This window comes from Carcharodon carcharias, chromosome 8 (assembly GCF_017639515.1).
Source record: "Carcharodon carcharias isolate sCarCar2 chromosome 8, sCarCar2.pri, whole genome shotgun sequence".
Lineage (NCBI taxonomy): Eukaryota > Metazoa > Chordata > Chondrichthyes > Lamniformes > Lamnidae > Carcharodon > Carcharodon carcharias.
In genome coordinates this window covers 24,467,740-24,487,010 of record NC_054474.1, presented here as the reverse complement: position 1 = coordinate 24,487,010, position 19,271 = coordinate 24,467,740, and the positions used below count along the sequence as shown (strand labels likewise).

The window sequence follows — 19,271 nt, the reverse complement described above, 5'->3', positions numbered from 1 at the left end:
GGAATAATCTGGAGAATATTATTTTAGAGGCCCTGCTTACTAATTTTCTACCTAGCTCCCTAAATTTCGATTGCAGGACCACATCCCCCTTCCTACCTATGTCGTTAGTACCAATGTGGACCAGGACCTCTGGCTGTTTGCTCTTGCGCACGAGAATGTTCTGCAGCCATTCTGTGACATCCTTGACCCTAGCACCAAAGTGGCAACAAACCATCCTGGAGTCACATTGACAGCTGCAGAAATGCCTGTCTCTTCCCCTAACTAAAGAATCTTCTATCAGCACTGCCCTTCCGCTTCTTCCCCTCCTGTATAGCTGGGCCAACCATGGTGCTGTGGGCTTGGCTCTTGCTGCACTCCTGCATCGCCCTCACCTCAATCTAGAATGGAAAACGAGTTAGTGAGCGGGACCTCTGGCCACTCCTGTGCTACCTGTTTGTTTCTTTTGGACTACCTGGCGGTCACCCATTCCCTATCTGCCTGCTTGCCCCTAACTTGCGGTGCTATGTGTTATCCACGTAGTTCTCTGCTTCATGGATGCACCTCATTGATTCCAGCTGCTGATCAAGCTCTGAAATGCGGAGCTCAAGCTTGTGCAGCCGGTGACATTTCCTGCACATGGGCTCGTCTGGGTCACGAGAAGTGTCCACGGCTCCCCACATACAACAGGATGGGCATTCCACTTGGCTGAGCCATCCTGCCATGCCTTAACCTTAAATTTTTAAATCACTTTAACCACTTTAACTTTGGTTACTTTCACCTACTTTAACTTACTTTAACCTTCCTCTTGTACTATTAACTATAACTGGAGATTAGTAGAAAGTTTAAATTTTTGCCCTTACTCACAAATCAACTCCCTCTCCTGTGCCTTTAAATTTTCACTTTCCCTGTGCTTGTTTAGAAATTTACGTTTTTCAAAATTACTGGGGTTGAAACACAGTCCCTAACAGAAGCTGCTCAAGAACCAGTCAACCCACAACTTTCCTGTGATGTCACTCTCACACATTTTTCAAATCCAGTGAGCAGATCAGGAAGGGTGCTCCCATACAGGTCTGACTCCTCTCACCCCTGGAAGGTAAGACTGTCTCTCCACTTATGCTTTTTTCAATTTCCCAACTGCCTCTCCTCTCATGATCTTTTCAATCTTCTGACTGCATCTCCCCTCACACCCTTTTCAATCTCCCGACTGACTCTCCTCTTGCGCTCTTTTTAATCACCCCAACCAGGCACAGGGTGATCATGCACCATCGTCCTACACCTGTTAGTGGACCTTATCAAGTTTCTAGCCTATACACTGACTGATTTTTCATGACATTGCACAACATTAGATTAGGCTTGGTTTAACTTCTCATCTGTAAAATAGCACTTCATCAGATCAGTATCTGAGCCCAGTACTGAAGCTCCCACCTGGATTATGTGTTTAAGATTTGAACTGGAGCTTGAACCAGTTGCCTTTTGATAAAAATGAGACCATTCCAAACCAAGTAAAACTCTATTAAGGACATAGTGACTCTGTGAAAATAACTGAGGTAATTATTGCTGTGAGGTTAATCTGTATGATTAAGTAGCATGGTGAGAGTAATTAATGCATATGGATACTTAGCACAATGAACGGAGTTGGTACTGTGAAGATCGTGGGTAATGCAAAGACACTTGGTACTGGTTAGACCTGAAGAGATAGCTAACACAATGTGTACTGCTGGCAAATTGAGGCTAGCTGGCACACTGGTGCTAGCTGGCAGCACAAGGATAATTAAAGCTGAAATGACAGCTGGCACAGCCAGGGTTGTGCCTTGAAGGTATTGACACAGCAAAAGTGGGGCTGACTGCTGAATTTTTACTTAGGATTCTGCTTACAGCTTTCAGTTAGGACTGACACACTCCTGTAATTACAACAGTGAGTGGAAAGGTTTCATTTTTTACAAATAACTTCTTGCTCTTGTCTCAATAAAAATAAATTAGTGACAACTTGGTTTTCCTTCCGCCCCATTATAAACGATGCCCTCCTGCAGTTGCTCATTTGGTAACACTGCTCACACATATATACAGGCAACATGTGATTCAAACATGCAGTGATATTCCACAGGCCTAGAAACTAAATCATACAATCCAATTCCTTTTGATGCTGAGTAGCTAAAACACTGATAGCAAATGTATTCAGCCAGCATCTGTAACCCTGGGAAACCCTAGGTTTCTCGGTGCACAAATAATTGATTTGGGCAGGTGCTTGCTACGTTGGCTTGCTCTTTGCAATTATACGAACTTCATTTGATCACATGGTGTGAAGGGGCTGCTTTGATGCAACTTTAATAAGTCAGACTGGGAAGACCCAAGTGGATACTGTTAGTACTTGTACAGTCCACTGCACAAACCACATAGTTTGAAATCAGTTTCCTAGGCAACATAATGACAAATAACAGTGATAATACCAGAACACTTGAATCAGATAGAGGGCAAAATGATTAGAATGCTTACAGGTGGCTGCAATATCGCAACAATATTCAAGTGACCCTTTTGTGTCAGTCAGCACAGGTTGGACTAATAAAAAAAAAGCACAGATTGGACTGAGATTTTAATCCACATCACTCAGCGGGCATAGGGTGTATTGGTGGGGACTGGGGGGGGGGGGGGGTACTTCAAAATACAGCTTTCAGCCTTGACAACTTGTTCCCACCGGAATTGTACTGGCCAACATTTTAATTACTCACTACAGTTTCGGGGTTGAGAAGCCAGCCAGAATCATGCAGGAACTCTATTAACTTAGAAAAATCAGGCCCTCATTACGTCAGTGGAACCCTGATTGCTCTTCAACTCATATCTGAGCCAGCTATGGCTTTCCTGTCAGGAGAATGCAGGACGCAGGGCAGCAAAGAAGCCCTCCAAGGTAAGTGTATCTTTCCTTTCTAGGATCAGAAGCAGGAATATCTGTATAAAGTCACCACAAGGAAAATCACTGGCTACCCTGCCCATGAGTCCCCCCCATCACTGTTGAGACCCTCTCTCCATCTCCGACCCAAACATTTTGTCCATTTTCGATGGGCAGCTAATTGGCAGAAACCCAGGAGTTAAAATACTCGGGGCACAAGTTTAAATGTGAGAGTACATTTTGTGCTTATCTTGTAGTATAAGGGGCTGGCACATATAAGGTTAATGTGGGACAGATTACAGTACCGCAAACACAGTGATGTAAGAGAGCACATGACCCGTACTTAAGGTCAGTGCTGGACAGAGCCAATGTGCGCAAACAATCATGGGGACTGTACCTAGCTTGAGGCTTTTACTGTTCTTTTAGTTAATAAACACATACAGCTAAACTACTTAGATTTCATTAAGACCTACCAAACAGGATTCAATACCCTACAACATGGTGGCAACGAATGGAAAAACCCAAAACCTTGCAAAAAAATACAGCGAGAAACTAAAATCCTGCAAGACTAAAGAAAAATTTAAAGAACCATTCTGACCTGAAGAAAAGCCTGAGAAGCAGATGTGTAGAGAAACATCACCAGGGAAAAGCTCCAAAGAAAGGCTTGGAGCTGAAGCCAGAAATTTATAATTCCTCACAGCAGCAGAAGACTCCACAGGAATCTCTTGCTTCAATTTCCAGAGAGCAGTCAGCACACCTAGCAGAAATGAGCTAAAGCTTTTAAATTCCAGGATAAAGCACTTCCTGAGAAACTTCTAAATAGTTCAGCAGTCAGAAATTACTGTTTATAAACTCCATTGGGAAAACCAGATTCCCAAGTGGGCACCTGGGCACATGGCGTCTGAGTTTGTCCAAAAAGAAAAATGAATGAGTTAATTAATTCAGAAGAATCACATATAAAGAATCAGCTTTAAAGGCCAGCATCAGGATTTGATGCTTTTGTGACCCTAAAGCAAAGCACTGAAACAGAGAAGCTAGCAGCTAGTTGATCCAAGCAGCCATTATTTAAATTTCTTTCAAGGTTCAGCATGAACGCCATTACAATGGGAACCCGCCAAAACCAGCAAGTGCGGAAAAACCCTTTGTCTTGAAATGAACAGTGGCGCCAACTTGAATTCCAGCAACTTCTTAAAATTGAAGCTACACTTTAAAATTTTTAACCATGGATCAAAAATCCAACTTCCCAGATCAGCTTGGACTCATCCAAGGGCCAAACCTATTGGATAATTGGGCACCCAGGAGAAGAGAATTCTAAAACTACCAGAGTACATCAGCTCTACGTAGATAGCCATAAAAAGTCCAGATTATTACCTTTCTAATCCGGTTTGGTGAATTTTCTGATGAAGCAACTCTAATGCAGTGCAATGATGAATCCTCAACCAGCCTCAATAAAGTATTAAAAAACCTTTGATAAATATTTTAATCTTCAAGTTGCGGAATGCACAGAGCTTAAATAGAGATACAGAAAATCTTCAGTAAAGCACCAGAGGGCATTTGATAAAGTGCTGTATCAAAGGGTATTGTGGAAAATAAAAACTCATGGTATGGGGGGTAACATTTTGGCATGGATAGAAGATTGGCTGGCTAGCAGGCAGCAGAGAGTAAGCATAAATGTGTCTTTTTCAGGTTGGCAAGACGTAATGTGTGGTGTGCCACAGGGATCAGTGCCTGGATCTCAACTGTTTACAATTTATATAAATGACTTGGATGAAGGGATGGATGGGATGGTTGCCAAATTTGCTGGTGACACAAAGATAGGTAGGAAAGTAAGTTCTGAAGAGGACATAAAGGGGCTACAAAAAGGTATGGATAGGTTAAATGATTGGGCAAAGATCTGTCAAATGGAGTATAATGTGGGTAAATGTGAAATTGTCTATTTTGGCGGGAAGAATAAAAGAGAAGCATAATATCTGAATGGTGAGAGATTGCAGAGCTCTGAGATGTTGAGGGGCCTGTCTTCATGCAGGAATCGCAAAAGGCTAGTATTCAGGTAAAGCAAGTAATTAGAAAAGCTAATAGAATGTTATCATTTATTGTGAGGGGAATTGAATACAAAGGTAGGGATGTTATGCTTCAATTATACAGAGCACTGATGAGACCACATATGGAGTACTATGTACAGTATTGCTATATTATTTAAGGAAAGATGTAAATGTGTTGGAAGCATTTGAGAGAAGGTTTACCAGACCTGGAATGGGCGAGTTACCTTATGAGGAAAGGTTGGACAGGCTAAGTTTGTATCCGCTTGAGTTTGGAAGAGTAAGAGGTGACTTGATTGAACCATATAAGTTCCCAAGGGGACTTGATAGGTTGGATGCGGAGAGGATGTTTCCTCTTGTGGGAGAATATAGAATTAGGGGCCACTGTTTAAAAATAAGGGGTTGTCCATTTAAAACGGAGATGATGTGAAATTTTTTTCTCTCAGAGGGTCGTGCGTCTTTGGGACTCTCTTCCTGAAAAGGCGGTGGAAGCAGAGTCTTTGAATATCTTTAAGGCAGAATTGGATAGATTTTTGGTAAGCAAGGGGATGATGGGTTATCAGAGGTAGGCAGGATACAGATTTGTGGTTACTATCAGATCAGCCATGATCTTATCAAATGGTGGAGCAGACTCAAGGGGCCGAATGGCCTACTCCTGCTCCTTGTTCGTATGTCCGTAAAAAGACAATACTCGAGTAAACTACACCAGGGCCCCCTGGGCATCACCAAGTATAGGGCATGGGCCCAAGCTGCTGTCTGGTGACTGGGCATTTCCTGGGTTATTGAGGACACCATAACAAACTGTCAGGTGTATGTGCTGCATAGGTAGGGCCAAAGAGAGCCCCTCATCCCCACACAGTTCCCTACAAGGCTACGTGAGAGGCTGGGTATCGAGCTATTTGTCTTCAGCAGCAAACCATTCCTTATAGTGGTGGATTCCTTTTCCAGATGGGTTGAGGTGAAGCAACTATATTTGACTACTATAGAGGCAGCAATTAAGGCACTGAAAGAGATGTTTGTGACTCACAGCATCCTGGATGAGATTGTGTCCAATAATGGCCCACAATTTTCAAATGAGGGTAGAGTCAGGAGAAACAGGAGAAGTATCCTCCTCATCCCTAGACTGCCTATTCCCACAGTACAGTGGTGAGTCATCGAGGAAGATGCCCAGATGCAGAATGGCTTCCAAATCATCAACAGAGTCTACCTGCAACAATAGAGCCTACCATTCCTCTGGCAGTAGTGTGAACAAGATAGGGAAGGGTTATGAGACTTTCAAACTGCCTGAAGCTATGAACTCAGAGACTTGAAGGTGGGCAGATGGGGTAGTAATAACTATGTAAATACATGGGGTAAACTAGAATAACTTGAAATACATTGGATAAAGACTTGGGGGGGAAATGCAGTCCAAGGGCCTGTCACATAGAGGGTTATTGTGGGACTGAGCACAGTACCACCTACACATTGATATAAGAGAACACATGACCCACACCTAGGGGTCAGTCTAGTGCTGGACAGAACTGTGTGCACAAGCAAGCATGGAACCAGCTTTTGGCTCAATCACTTAGTTCTTGCAGTTAATAATACATACAATTAACCTTATTAAGAATACAAAGACTTCATTAAAACCTACTGAAATGTATTCAACACCTTATAACACATCCCACTTTCTCTCACCAGTGTCCACCATGGATAAATCAACCCCGATCTTTTATTTTAAACTTGTGATCTCAGTTTCCTTAGTTATTCCCTTTACGAACTTGTCCCTGCCTCATAACATTTTTGCTAAGCCATTTAATCCAACTGGCCTAAGCCAGCATTTATGCTTGACATGCGTCTTCTCTCACCCCACCTCATCTAACTCCATCAGTATACAATTCTATTCCTTCCTCCTCCCCTGAATGCATCCATGCTATTTTGCCTCAACTACTCCCTGTAGTGGAGTGTTTCACATTCGCTCCACTTTCCAGGTAAATAAGCTTTCCTGAACTTCCTATTGGATTGGTGATCCTGGGGTCAAGTTTTGACGAGTGTGTGTTTGTTATATCAGTGCAATCTCAATGAAACCAAGCGAACCAACAGAACAAATCAGGGAATTTTAAATGTAAGTTCCATCAAACGGAAATTGAGCTTTCATGTTCTTTTTTGCTGGTTTAAAAACCATTTCGCCTGAAGTCAACTCCGCCCATAAAACTGGCAAACCCCCAGATCAAAGTAATGAGGATGCTAGTTTTCACTGATTGTGCCTATTTGTGGCTGCTCAAAGAGGCTCTTCATATTGAACTTGTTTTCTCAGGTGCACACGCCCTAGTTGGCATGTTTTATTTTTTTTTGCCTATCTCAAGGGATTTAACTTAATAAGAAACTGACTGATGTACACCAATGAAACTAGTAAACAATTCAGTATGATTTTTAAAGTCATTTTCAGTGATTCAAAATCAAGTTGGTGGTTCAATTTTGATAAAAATGCTTGAATTTTGTGATGAACCCATTTTTAGGTGCATTGATAAAACTATACTAGGTTCCACTCTTAAATACATCGATATAAACAGAAAAAGAAACAATTATTTTCTTTACACTATTCAATGAATGAAGATTTGGTATCTGTGATTTATGCAAATGATTTCAGCACAAACTGGAACTGTAACCTTACCAGTGTAAATTCTAGCACAATTTTCACTCAATTTTCCAATCGTGTCCAAAGCAGAAACTCTATCCCCTTACGCTTATGACCTCTAGAATTTGGGAATCTTTTCTCCATGTTTACCCTGTCAAAACCCTTTCATTACTTTAAAGGTCTCTATCAGGTCACCCGTCAGCCTTCACCTTTCTAGAGAAAAAGAGTCCCAGTCTGTTCAGCCTTTCCCGATGGGTATATCCTCTCAAGTCCCATCTTTGTGAACCTTTTTTGCACTCTTTCCAATGCTGCTATATCTTTTTTTATAATATGGCAACCAGAACTGGGGATCATTCTCCAAGTGTGGTCTAACCAAGATTTGATGCAATTTAACATAACTTCTTTGCTTTTCAATCCAATCTCCCTTGAAATAAACTCCTGTGATTGGTTTGCTTTTTTTATGGCCTTATTAACCCACATTGCTTTTAGTGATTTGTGTATATTTATCCCAAATCCCTTTGCTCCACTATTCCATTCAGATGCTCACTATCCAAGCAGTATGGTGTCTCCTTATTCTTCTCCCAAAATATACCAGCTCACACTTTGTTAAATTAAAATTCATTTGGAAATGATACATTCTACAAGTTTAATAATATCTCCTGTATTTTGTCACATTCTTCCTTTGCGTTAATGCTATCTGCCAATTTGAAGTCATCCAAAAGTTTGAAATTGTACTCTGATTCTAGGGTCTAAATTATTAATGTAAATTGTGAATGGCCCCAGCACCAATCCTTATGGAACACACACATCTCACCTTTTGTCAGTCTGAGCAGCTACCCTTAACCCTTCCTCTCTAATTTCTGTTTGTAGCCAGTTTGCTATCCCTTCTGCTACCTGAATCCAGACTCCATACTCTCTGACCTTAGTCATGAGTGCACTGTATGGTACTTTATCAAAGGCCTTTTGATAATCCAAATAAATTACATCTTCTACCTTACTCTTGGCTGTGGCTCAGTTGGTGACACATCGCCTCTGAATCTAGGTTCAAATCCCACTCCAGAGCTTGAGTGCAAAAATCAAGGCTGACACTCCAGTGGAGTACTGAAGGAGTCTTGTGCTGTCCTTTGGATGACATAAAACTGTGGCCCCATCTGTCTGCTTGGGTGAAGAGATCCCAGGTGCTATTTTGCAGAAGAACACGGGAGTCATTCCTGGCCAATGTTTCTCCCTCAATCAACATCACAATGAAAAGCCCTTGTTGAAACTTCACCACTATGGAATCATGGTTTATTAAATTGGATCCAGCACTTCCTTACCAACAGAAGACAGAGTGTTGTGTGATGGGAACTCATCTTCTCCTAGAGGTGTCCTCTCCAGAGTGCCAAGGAACAGTGTTGGGACCTCTACTCTTCTTGACATACATAATCGGCATTCCCAACAAGTTAACAAAAAAACTGTGTATGACTATTTGCAGATGACTGTATGGTTTACTCGTCAGGGAAAGCTCAAGACCATATCAATTCACTGCATGATCTTCTGGAATTGCAAAAAAATGGCAGGACCAATGAGAGATGGCATTCAATGCCAAAACTGCTGTGTTCCGTACATTACCATCAAGAAAGATCCACCAAAAGATAGCTTTTAAGTTCTGTAATCAAATTATCTAACAGATAGATACACAACCAGACATGGGGGCTCAACTTAAAAACAATCTTCAATGGGGATTCCGCATTGAGCAGATGACATCCAAAACAAACAGGGTGCTTAGATTTCTGAGGAGGAATCTTTGGTACTGAAATAAAAATATCAGAGCTATAGCTTATCAAACATCTGTTTTCCCAGTCCTGGAGTATGCAAGTTGTGTTGGAATCCTTATATGGCAAAGGATAAGATTGAAGCAATCAAAGACGTGCTGCATAAATCAGTATGGGAATCAGTTTGGGAAATACACCAGTGTCATATCCTTGATCAAAGATTTGGAATGAGAATCACTGCAGTAAAGGAGGGAAAAAATAGACTGACCATGTTCTGTAAAATATGGAATGGACTGGTGGGAAATGGCAGAGACAAAAATCTGGTGCCCTCCGGCAATGACAGACCATGAGTTGGTCACCCACAAAAACTACAAAGACCACCTGTTTCTAAGACAGTTTATCAACAATCTTTCTTCCCAAGGGCAATCCCACAATGAGACAAGCTGACAAGGGAAGTAGTCACAGCTACATTACTTGAAATCTTCAAGACCCCCATCTTTAGATTATCCCCAATTACAATGTTTCAAGACCCATCATTAGATTGTTCCCATTTATAGCTTATGGAGTAACAGGACTAGCTAGTGCTACCCATATAAATGTTAGTGGAATACAGGTATTAGTCTGTGATGCCGACATAACTAAAGCATAAGCAGAAGAACAATAATAATTGATTGGGTCATTATCATGTTGCTGTTTGGGGGATAAAAGCAAAATACTGTGGATGCAATGAGTGGGAGTTTGCTGAGTGCAAATTAGCTCCTAAGTTCCCTACATTACAAATGTGACTACACTTCAAAGAGCACTTCATTGGCTGTAAAGCACTTTGAGATTTGTGATGGTCGTGGAAATTGCTATATAAATGCAAGTCTTTCTTTTGTTCTTTTGCTTCAAATAATTCAATACAGTTGGTCAAGCACTACTTTCCCTTTTGAAATCTAACTACTTTATTATATTTTTAGCTTCTAGATGTTTATTTATTACATCTTTGAAAAAGATTTTAATATCTTTTCTACCATTGCCCTTAATCTACCTGGCCTCAATCTCCCTGGACTTCTTCTATTTCCTTTATTAAAAATAGGAATAACATTAGCTATCTGCGAGTATGACTCCCTTTTCTAAAAAGAATCATATGTATCTATTAGTTTCTCTAATTTCTTTTAATAAGCACGGTAATGCATATGGACTCAGGTTTTATTCAATGTTTGATGCTGAGATGAGCTTCCAATCACCAAGATCACCTATTTCCACCTCTGTAACAACACCCAATTCTGCCTCTACCTCAGCTCATCTGCTGCTGATACCCTCATCCTGTTTTTGTTTGCCTCTAGAATTGACTATGCCAGTTTGATCCTGCCTGGCTTCCCATCTTCCACACTACATAAACTTACACTCATCTAACACTCTGCTGCATGTATCTTAGCTCCTATCAAATTTCATTCCCCTCCAGTAAACTGTGCCTGACCTACATTGGCTCATGGTCCAGCAAGATCATAATTTTAAATTCTCATCCTTGTTTTCAAATCCTTCCATGGCCTCACACCTTCCCATCTGTAACCTCTTCAGCCATACAGTTGTGTGTTCCTCAAATTATGCATTCCCAATTGCTCTACCAATGACGGCCATGTCTTCGCCTGCCTGGTCCCTAAATTCTGGAATTCTGCACCTAAATCTCTCTGACTCTCTAGCTCTCTCGCCTCCTTAAAACTTACCATTTTGCCCAAGCTTTTGATCATCTGTTCTATTATCTCCTTATGTGGCTCTATGCCAAATTCTTGTTTGATAACACTTTTGTGAAGCGCCTTTGGATGTTTAACTATGTTAAAGGCACTAAATAAATGCCAGTTGTTTTAATTAACTTATCAATCCAAGATAGATAGGTTCTTGATTGGTAGAGGGATCAAAGGTTACGGGGAGAAGGCGGGGGAATGGGGTTGAGAAACTTATCAGCCATGATTGAATGGCAGAGCAGACTCGATGGGCCGAATGGCCTAATTTCTGCTCCTATGTCTTATGGTCTTATGGTCTAATTATCTTCCTCTTTCTATCTTAAATGTCTTAATATCTTCTTCCATCTTTTCTTAAGTCATGCCAATCTTGTTTGTCTCCTTGGTCAATGGTGAAGCAGAGTAACTATTCAATTTCTCAGCCATTCAGCTGTCATCACCTGTGCATTTATTTTGTTCAGTTCTTAGTGGTCCTATTCATATCCTGATTTTTCTTTTGCTATTTACGTGTTTGTAGAATGCTTTACTATTTATTTTGATAGTACTCAATAATTATATTTTGTAGTTCCTCTTTGCCTTTCTAATTGTTTCCTTGACCTCTTTACTAACTTCTTCATACTACCTTGAATCAAAATCTTCTTTATTGTCCATGTACTTATTGCATGCCTTTTACTTTAGTTTTAATTTTAGGCATATCTCTTTACTCATTCATGATGCTTGATTATTGGTTAGTTCTCTCTCATTAAAAAAAAATCGGTACATTTATTTTACATTTCATTTTGATTTTTCTAGTTGTTGAAGAACATGTGACAAAAAGATGCATTCTCATGTTGTCAAATTAAATATTTTTAAGCTTTGTCTTTTGTCTTTGTTTATTCAAGTAATGGATGTTCGTGGGTTTTGAAAAAAAAACTACTCTTAAGTATTGTTCCTTCTAAGATGTGCAAGTGTGTAGATGTGCAGCAATCCAAGCAGGCCACTCACAAGTTGTTCCCCACCATCAACATCTGGGGGTTGCCATTGACCAGAAATTGAAGTGGGCCAGCCATATAAATACTATGGCTACAAGAGCAGGTCAGAGGCTGGGAATTCTGCAGAAAGTAACTCACCCCCGACTCGCCAAAGTCACCATCTACAAGGCACAAGTCAGGATTGTGATGTAATACTCTTCACTTGACTGGATGAGTGCAGTTCCAACAACACTCAAGAAGCTCAACACCATCCAGGATAAAGTAGCCCGCTTGATTGGCACCCCATCCACCACCTTAAACATTTTCTCCCTCCACCACGAATGCACAGTGGCAGCAGTGTATACCATCTACAAGATGTACTGCAGCAACTCACCAAGGACCCTTCAACAGCACTTTCCACATCCATGACTTCTACCACTTAGAATAACAATGGCAGAAGACACATGGGAACACCACCACCCGCAAATTCCCCTCCAAGCCACACTGCATCCTGACTTGGAACTGCATCCCTGTTCCTTGACTGTCGCTGTCAAAATCCTGGCAGTCCCTTGCTGACAGCACAGTGGGTGTACCTACAACAGATGGACTGTAGCGATTCACTGAGGTGGCGCAAAGGCAATTAGTGATGGGCAATAAATATTGGCCTTGCCAGCATCGTTCTCATCTCATAAATGAATATAAAACACAGATAACAGAAACAAATTTAATGATACCACACATTGAAATGAACAATTCTATGCCAAACAAAAGAAGAACAGAGAATTTCACTCATTCAGACCTCTAGGATATCTTGAAGAGGACTGGAAGCAGAAAGAACAGACTCAAAGCCAAGTCATCCTACATACTTACATGTAAGTGCTTTGAGAACAGCTGGGAACTTCAGTGCAAAAGGTTGAGTTAGGGACACCTTCAACAGAGGGGGTTGTGAAGGGTTAGTTCTGCAAGTGTTACTTTAAGAGAGTGAATAATGCACTGGTGCTCAATGTAGCTTAGAAATAAAAGGCATCAGATGAATGACTGAGGGCATGAAACTTTTTGCAGCATTATTTCTGCAGTCCTGGAAATGAGGGACTTGGCACTGACTGCCATTCCTTTTTCATCGGGGTAAGTGACAATTCTGTTATTGCGCACTTTGGTACTCTTACTCATTATCATTCTTTGAGAGAGAAAGAGAGGAAAGCCAACCCTTTATGTTTGTAAGGTCGGACTGCTGTTTTGATCTGAAGGTCTTCCCTTTGATTTGGAACATAAGTCTCTAAGATATCTTTTTATTAAGGAAAACCCCTTGCTAGGCAAATGGAATAAGGCAATGTCTAGCCACTTAGGTCTGATAAAGGAACCAATTCATCACAAAGGCAAGAAATGCCTGAGATTCTCCATAATGATACTTTATTTAATAACTCGTCCAAATGTTGATGCTAACCAACCTAGATTCATCCCTATAAATTAAATCAGAACCTTTCCTAAATGTTTGCCTCTAAAAACCTTTTCCTTTTCTCTCTGCAAGAATCAAGATTACGCAACCAAGCCTCTGAACGTCTTGTACTCTAGATACATCCTATCTTTGTCCACTGTCCTCCTCTCCACCTCCCACACCCATTAACAAATAATCAGGGAAATTTTGTATGAAATTTCTCTAACACCACCCCTAAGAGCTACGGCAGCTTTCTTTAGATTCTCAAACCAACCAACATAACGTCAAGGGGAGATTATCATAAATTCCATTGACATAGTTTATCCATGGTTGCTCCCGATGTTCCACCAAAGTTATGGCAACTGATAGGGAGAGCTCCTGAGGAAATTCCCGAGGTTACTGCCCTCTGAAATGGCCTGGCAAGCCAATGTAATCACTCAACAATGTAATCCATCAACAGATTCTCCTAACAATCAGGTAAGGGCAATAAATGCAATTGTGTCTGTGATGTCCACAGCCTGAAAACAAATGTACAACAAATTTTTTTTTGTATGATTAATCATTACCTTCTCTGAAGCACCCCTAGTTGTGTTCAGCAGACTAGCTTGCAAACCTCTTGTGTCTGTGCTTCTTTGCCCCTGGTCCTGATTTGTAGGAGCCTGAGGCATTCGAGCAGGAACGATCCTGACATTGCTTTGCCCATACTTAATGCCATCCAGGAGGCGAACCAGCAGCAAGTTGACTGGCAGCTCATCAATGCTACATGTAACTGGAGTCCTGCATTCTGGGCATCGGAGCTCCTTCCTGGCATTGAATATCCTCTGGAGACAAGGTTTACAAAAAGTGTGCTGGCATGGTAGTACCTTGGCAGTAGCATCTAGTCTTTCAAAGCACACGGGGCATTCCAGCAGGTCCAGCAAGGCCAGATCATCCATCCTGCTTCCACAACACCATTTCATCAAAGCACAATCATTCTGGAAATCAAACAGAGCAAAGGTTCAGAGAATTTCTCAATCATTAAAACAAAATTGCTATTGATCATTTGCAATGAATCAGTTCAAATACTTAATTAGCATAAATTGATGACATTATACTTTGACGCATTTACGTTTACATGCCAGCTTAATCTGCCTTGGGATGATTCTGATGATGGATGATAGCTCATAGTTCTTTATTACTTCTTTAGTTCTTTAGGTTTTTTATTCATTCTCAAGATTTATTGCTTTTCCCTATTGGGCATTGAGAAGATGGACAATCGCCTTCTTTAGTCGATCCAAATGCAATGGTTTGATACAGCTGAGTGACTTGCTAGGCCATTTCAGAGTGCAGATAAAAATCAGCCATATTCATATGGTCCTGGATTTACATGTTGGTCAGGCTGGGTAAGGACCAGCCAATTCCCTTCCCTGAAGTGTATTAATGAACCAGAAGCGTTTCTGCAACAATGCAGTAGTTGCTTGGTGGTACAGAGCTTGAGTCCTGCTGAATAAAGACACATGCTGTTGAAGAGGGGGCTGACTGGTTGGCAAGTGGGCTTGGTTGGTAAGTGGGCTCACATTATATGTACAGGGTCCTGTAGTTTGCAAACAGAAGGAACATGTCCACACATTGTGCATTTTTCAACTAAACAAAAGCTTTGGGGTCAGCCATTCCCTGGTTCGTTCACCTGGGCAATGCCTGAATCAATCAGAATCAACTTACCTGGTTTGAATTCAAACAAAAACATCCATTTTCTCATTTGAACCCATTGACTTTTCATGAGATACAACACTACTTAGAAATTAGGTCATAGTAACAGCAATTCAATCCAAAAGTCTATGCCAATATTTATGCTTTTGACACAAAGATAGGTAGGAAAGCAAATTGTGAGGAGGACAGAACAAATCTGCAAAGGGATAAAGATTGGTTAAGTGAGTGGGCAAAAAAATTGAAAATGGAGTGAAAGGTGGGAAAATGTCCACTTTGGCAGGGAGAATGGGGAAGCAGGATATTATTTAAATAGAGATCACTGAATGCTGTGTTATGGAGGGATCTGGGGTCCTTGTATGTGAGTAACACAAAGTTAGTATGCAGGTACAGCAAGAATTAGGAAGGCAAATGGAGTGTTGGCCTCTATTGAAAAGGGGTTGGAGTATGAAAGTAGGGAAGTTTTGCTGCTGTACAGGACATTGAGCAATCACATCTCAAGTACTGCAAACAGTTTTTGTCTCCTTGACAGGCTAGATGCTGAGAGGGTGCTTCCCCTCATGGGTGAATCTAGAACTTAGGGAACACAATTTCAAAACAGGGCATCTTCCAGGTGAGGAGGAATTTCTTCTCTCAGAGGGTCATTAATCTTTGGAATTCTCATCCCCAGAAGGCTGGGTCATTGAACATATTCATGGCTGAGCTAGACAGATTTTTGATCTACAAGGGAGTCAAGGGGGAGGCAGGAAAGTGGAGTTATGGCGACAATCAGATCAGCCATGATCTTATTGAAAGGAAAAGCAGGCTCAAGAGGTCAAATAGTTTACTTCTGCTCCTATCTCTTATGTTCTTTTGTTCTCCACATAAGCATCCTCCCATAAGATTTGCACTTTTAAAAATTACCGGCTGGGGTACTCAGTTTCCCAAAACCCCACTTCTAAGAGGGAATCCCAATGCCCAGACTACACATTTGGGAAACTATTTGCTTCCAGAATTCAGCCTCTGAATTTTGATTAATGTATGAAACATGGAAAATCTTCCTTTCAGTTGCAGGAGTGTAAGGAACCAGCTGGCACACAACCCAAGTAGCCATTCCCCTTTCCATTGGGACTCACTGGATATAAACCAGGAATGGGAATTCTGGCTAGGCATTTTTCTTTAATCATGCAAGGGTGCCGAGTCTGGGTGCCTCCAATGATACTCCAGGTGACATCAACTAACAGCATAAACTGTGAATTGAAAATTGGGCCTTATGGCTTATGTGGCTCATTTCCACATTGATGACAGCCTTTAATGATTGGCTCAATAGGGGAAAACCACATTTACAATTTATAATGAGTCCCCTTGGTTCAGGTTACTACATGTGCCTCACTGTTAAACATCTACTCTTCCACTTATAATCAATCTTAACCTCTTGATTAGGTTACAGTAATCGTTCCTCTTTTCATATAAACAGTTCTAATGATAGTACAATTCTGCAAGCTGTTATACTTCAATGCTTGTTGTCTTGTGAGGATTTCCATCTAAAAGATTAATTACTTTGTTGTCGCTGGTTATAAAGAGAAGTGGGCAGCTCGGAATTTAGAAGATTGCCTTGTTACCTCTGGGATCTGGTTTAAATGTAGACCAAATTGACAAATTAAACAATATCTCCACTCTATGATAGATGTGAGGGTCCTACATTAAATATGTTTGAGCATTTGTAGCTCAACCTTAAGTGGGATGAATCCAATGCAGAAAACTGCCCTATATCGAATCCTCAATACCACTAAATGAGCAATCATAGACAGTAAGCAAAACTCATGAGGGAAACGGAAAATTTTACAGACAGGTTCTTCTAAACTTAAGTTTGGAGAAAAATGTGAGGGCTTTGTAAGCTTTACTGTTGGACCCATGCGTATGTAATCGTGGCTTGGAGAACATTTGGACCTGTGGGTGCAGTCTTTGTCTTCGGTGTGCTGGAAGGAGTGATGTCTGCATAAATTATGGTGGATTAAGGTTGTGTCAATTCCAAGCTGACACAAAAGGGAAGAACAGCTCCCCAGAAAACATTGCGCATCATGGCATTATAATTTGATGTATTTACATTTGCATGCCAGCTTAATCTGCCTTAGAATGATTCTGATGACGGATGATAGCTACTTATGTTGAGTGCCAGCTGGTTCCTTACACTCATGCAACTGAAAGGAAGATTTTCCATGTTTCATACATTAATCAAAATTCAGGAGACTGAATTCTGGAAGCATATAATTTCCCAAATGTGTAGTCTGGGTATTGGGATTCCCTCTTAGAAGCAGGGTTTTGGGAAACTGAGTAACCCAGCCGGTAATTTTTAAATGGGGAGGTGATGGCGTAGTGGTATTGTCACTGGACTAGTAATCCAGGGGCCCAGGGTAATGCTCAGGGGTTTGAATCCCGCCATAGCAGGTGTTAGAATTTGAATTCAATAAAAATTCATTAAAGTCTAATGGTGACCATGGGACCATTGTTGATTGTTGTAAAAACCCATCTGCTTCACTAATCCCTGAAGGAAATCTGCCGTCCTTACCTGGTCTGGCCTACATGTGACTCCAGACCCACAGCAATGTGGTTGACTCTTACATGCCCTCTGAAAAGGCCGAGCAAGCCACTCGGTTGTAACAAACCACTACAAAGTCACAAAAAAGGAATGATACCGGACGGGCCACCCAGCATCGGCCTAGGCACTGGAAATGACAAAAGCAATCTCAGACCTGTTGACCCTGCTAAGTCCTCCTTACTAACATCTGGGGGCTAGTGCCATAATTGGGAAAGCTGGCTCACAGACTTGTCAGGCAACAGCCTGACAATAGTCATCCTCACGGAATCATACATTGCAGATAATGTCCCAGACACCGCCATCACCATCCCTGGGTATGTCATGTTCCCACCAGCAGGACAGGCCCAGCAGAAATGGTGGCACAGTGGTATACAGTCGGGAAGAAGTTGCCCCGGGAGTCCTCAACATCGACTCCGGTCCCCATGAAGTTCCATGGCACTTGTCAAACATGGGCAAGGAAACCTCCTGCTGATTACCACATGCCACCCTCCCTCAGCTGATGAATCAGTGCCCTTCCATGTTGAACACCACTTGGAGGAATCACTGAGGGTGGCAAGGGCGTAGAATGTACTCTAGGTGGGGGACTTCAATGTCCATCAGTAGCACCACTACTGACTTAGCAGGCTGAGTCCTAAATGACATAGCTGCTAGACTGGGTCTGTGGCACGTGGTGAGGGAACCAACGAGAGGGAAAAACATTCTTGACCTCATCCTCACCAACCTGCCTGCCGCAGATTCATCTGTCCATGACAGTATGGGTAGGAGTGACCACCGCACAGTCATTGTGGAGACAAAGTCCCGCCTTCACATTGAGGATACCCTCCATCGTGTTGTGTGCTAAATGGGTTAGATTTGAAACAGATCTAACGACTCAAGACTGGGCATCCATCAGATGCTATGGGCCATTATCAGCAGCAGAATTGTACTCAAATACAATCTGTAACCTCATAGCCTGGCATATCCCCTCTTTTACCATCACCGTCAAGCCAGGGGATCAACCCTGGTTCAATGAAGAGTGCAGGAGGGCATGCCAGGAACAGCACCAGGCATACATTAAAATGAGGTGTCAACCTGGTGAAGCTATAACACAGGACTACTTGTGTGCTAAAGAGCATAAGGAGCAAGAGATAGACAGAGTTAAGTGATCCCACAGCCAACAGATCATATCTAAGCTCTGCAGTCCTGCCACATTCAGTTGTGAATGGTGGTGGCCAATTAAACAACTCACTAGAGGAGAAACCTGTGTAAATATCCCCATCCTCAATAATGGGGGAGCCTGGCACATCAGTGCAAAAGATAAGGCTGAAGCACTTGTTACAATCTTCAGCCAAAAGTACCGAGTGGAAGATCCATCTCGGCTTCCTCCGGAGGTCCCCAGCATCACAGATGCCAATCTTCACGTTTTATCAAGAAACGGCTGAGGGCAATGGATACTGCAAAGGCTATGGGCCCTGACAATATTCCGAGAATAGTACTGAAGACTTGTGCTCCAGAACTTGCCACGCCCCTAGCCAAGCTGTTCCAGTACAGCAATAACATTCACATCTACCCGGCCAATGTGGAAAAATGCCCAGGAATGTCCTGCACACAAAGAGCAGGATAAGTCCAACCCAGCCAATTATACC

At 41.8% G+C, this 19,271-nt stretch overlaps 1 protein-coding gene across 1 annotated transcript in view; it reads right to left on the bottom strand.

Annotated features, from left to right (window-relative positions):
• LOC121281417 (E3 ubiquitin-protein ligase SH3RF2-like) overlaps nucleotides 1-14,325 on the bottom strand; it is a 72,651-nt gene extending 58,326 nt beyond the window's left edge. Inside the window, exons 1-3 of the mRNA XM_041194361.1 lie at nucleotides 13,984-14,325; nucleotides 10,983-11,006; nucleotides 1,254-1,267 (exon numbers count right to left, since the gene is read on the bottom strand). Of these exons, the coding sequence (XP_041050295.1) occupies nucleotides 1,254-1,267; nucleotides 10,983-11,006; nucleotides 13,984-14,317 (372 nt within the window). The 5' untranslated portion in view covers nucleotides 14,318-14,325. The remainder of the gene's footprint in view (nucleotides 1-1,253; nucleotides 1,268-10,982; nucleotides 11,007-13,983) is intronic.
• Between the last annotated feature and the right edge of the window lie 4,946 nt (nucleotides 14,326-19,271).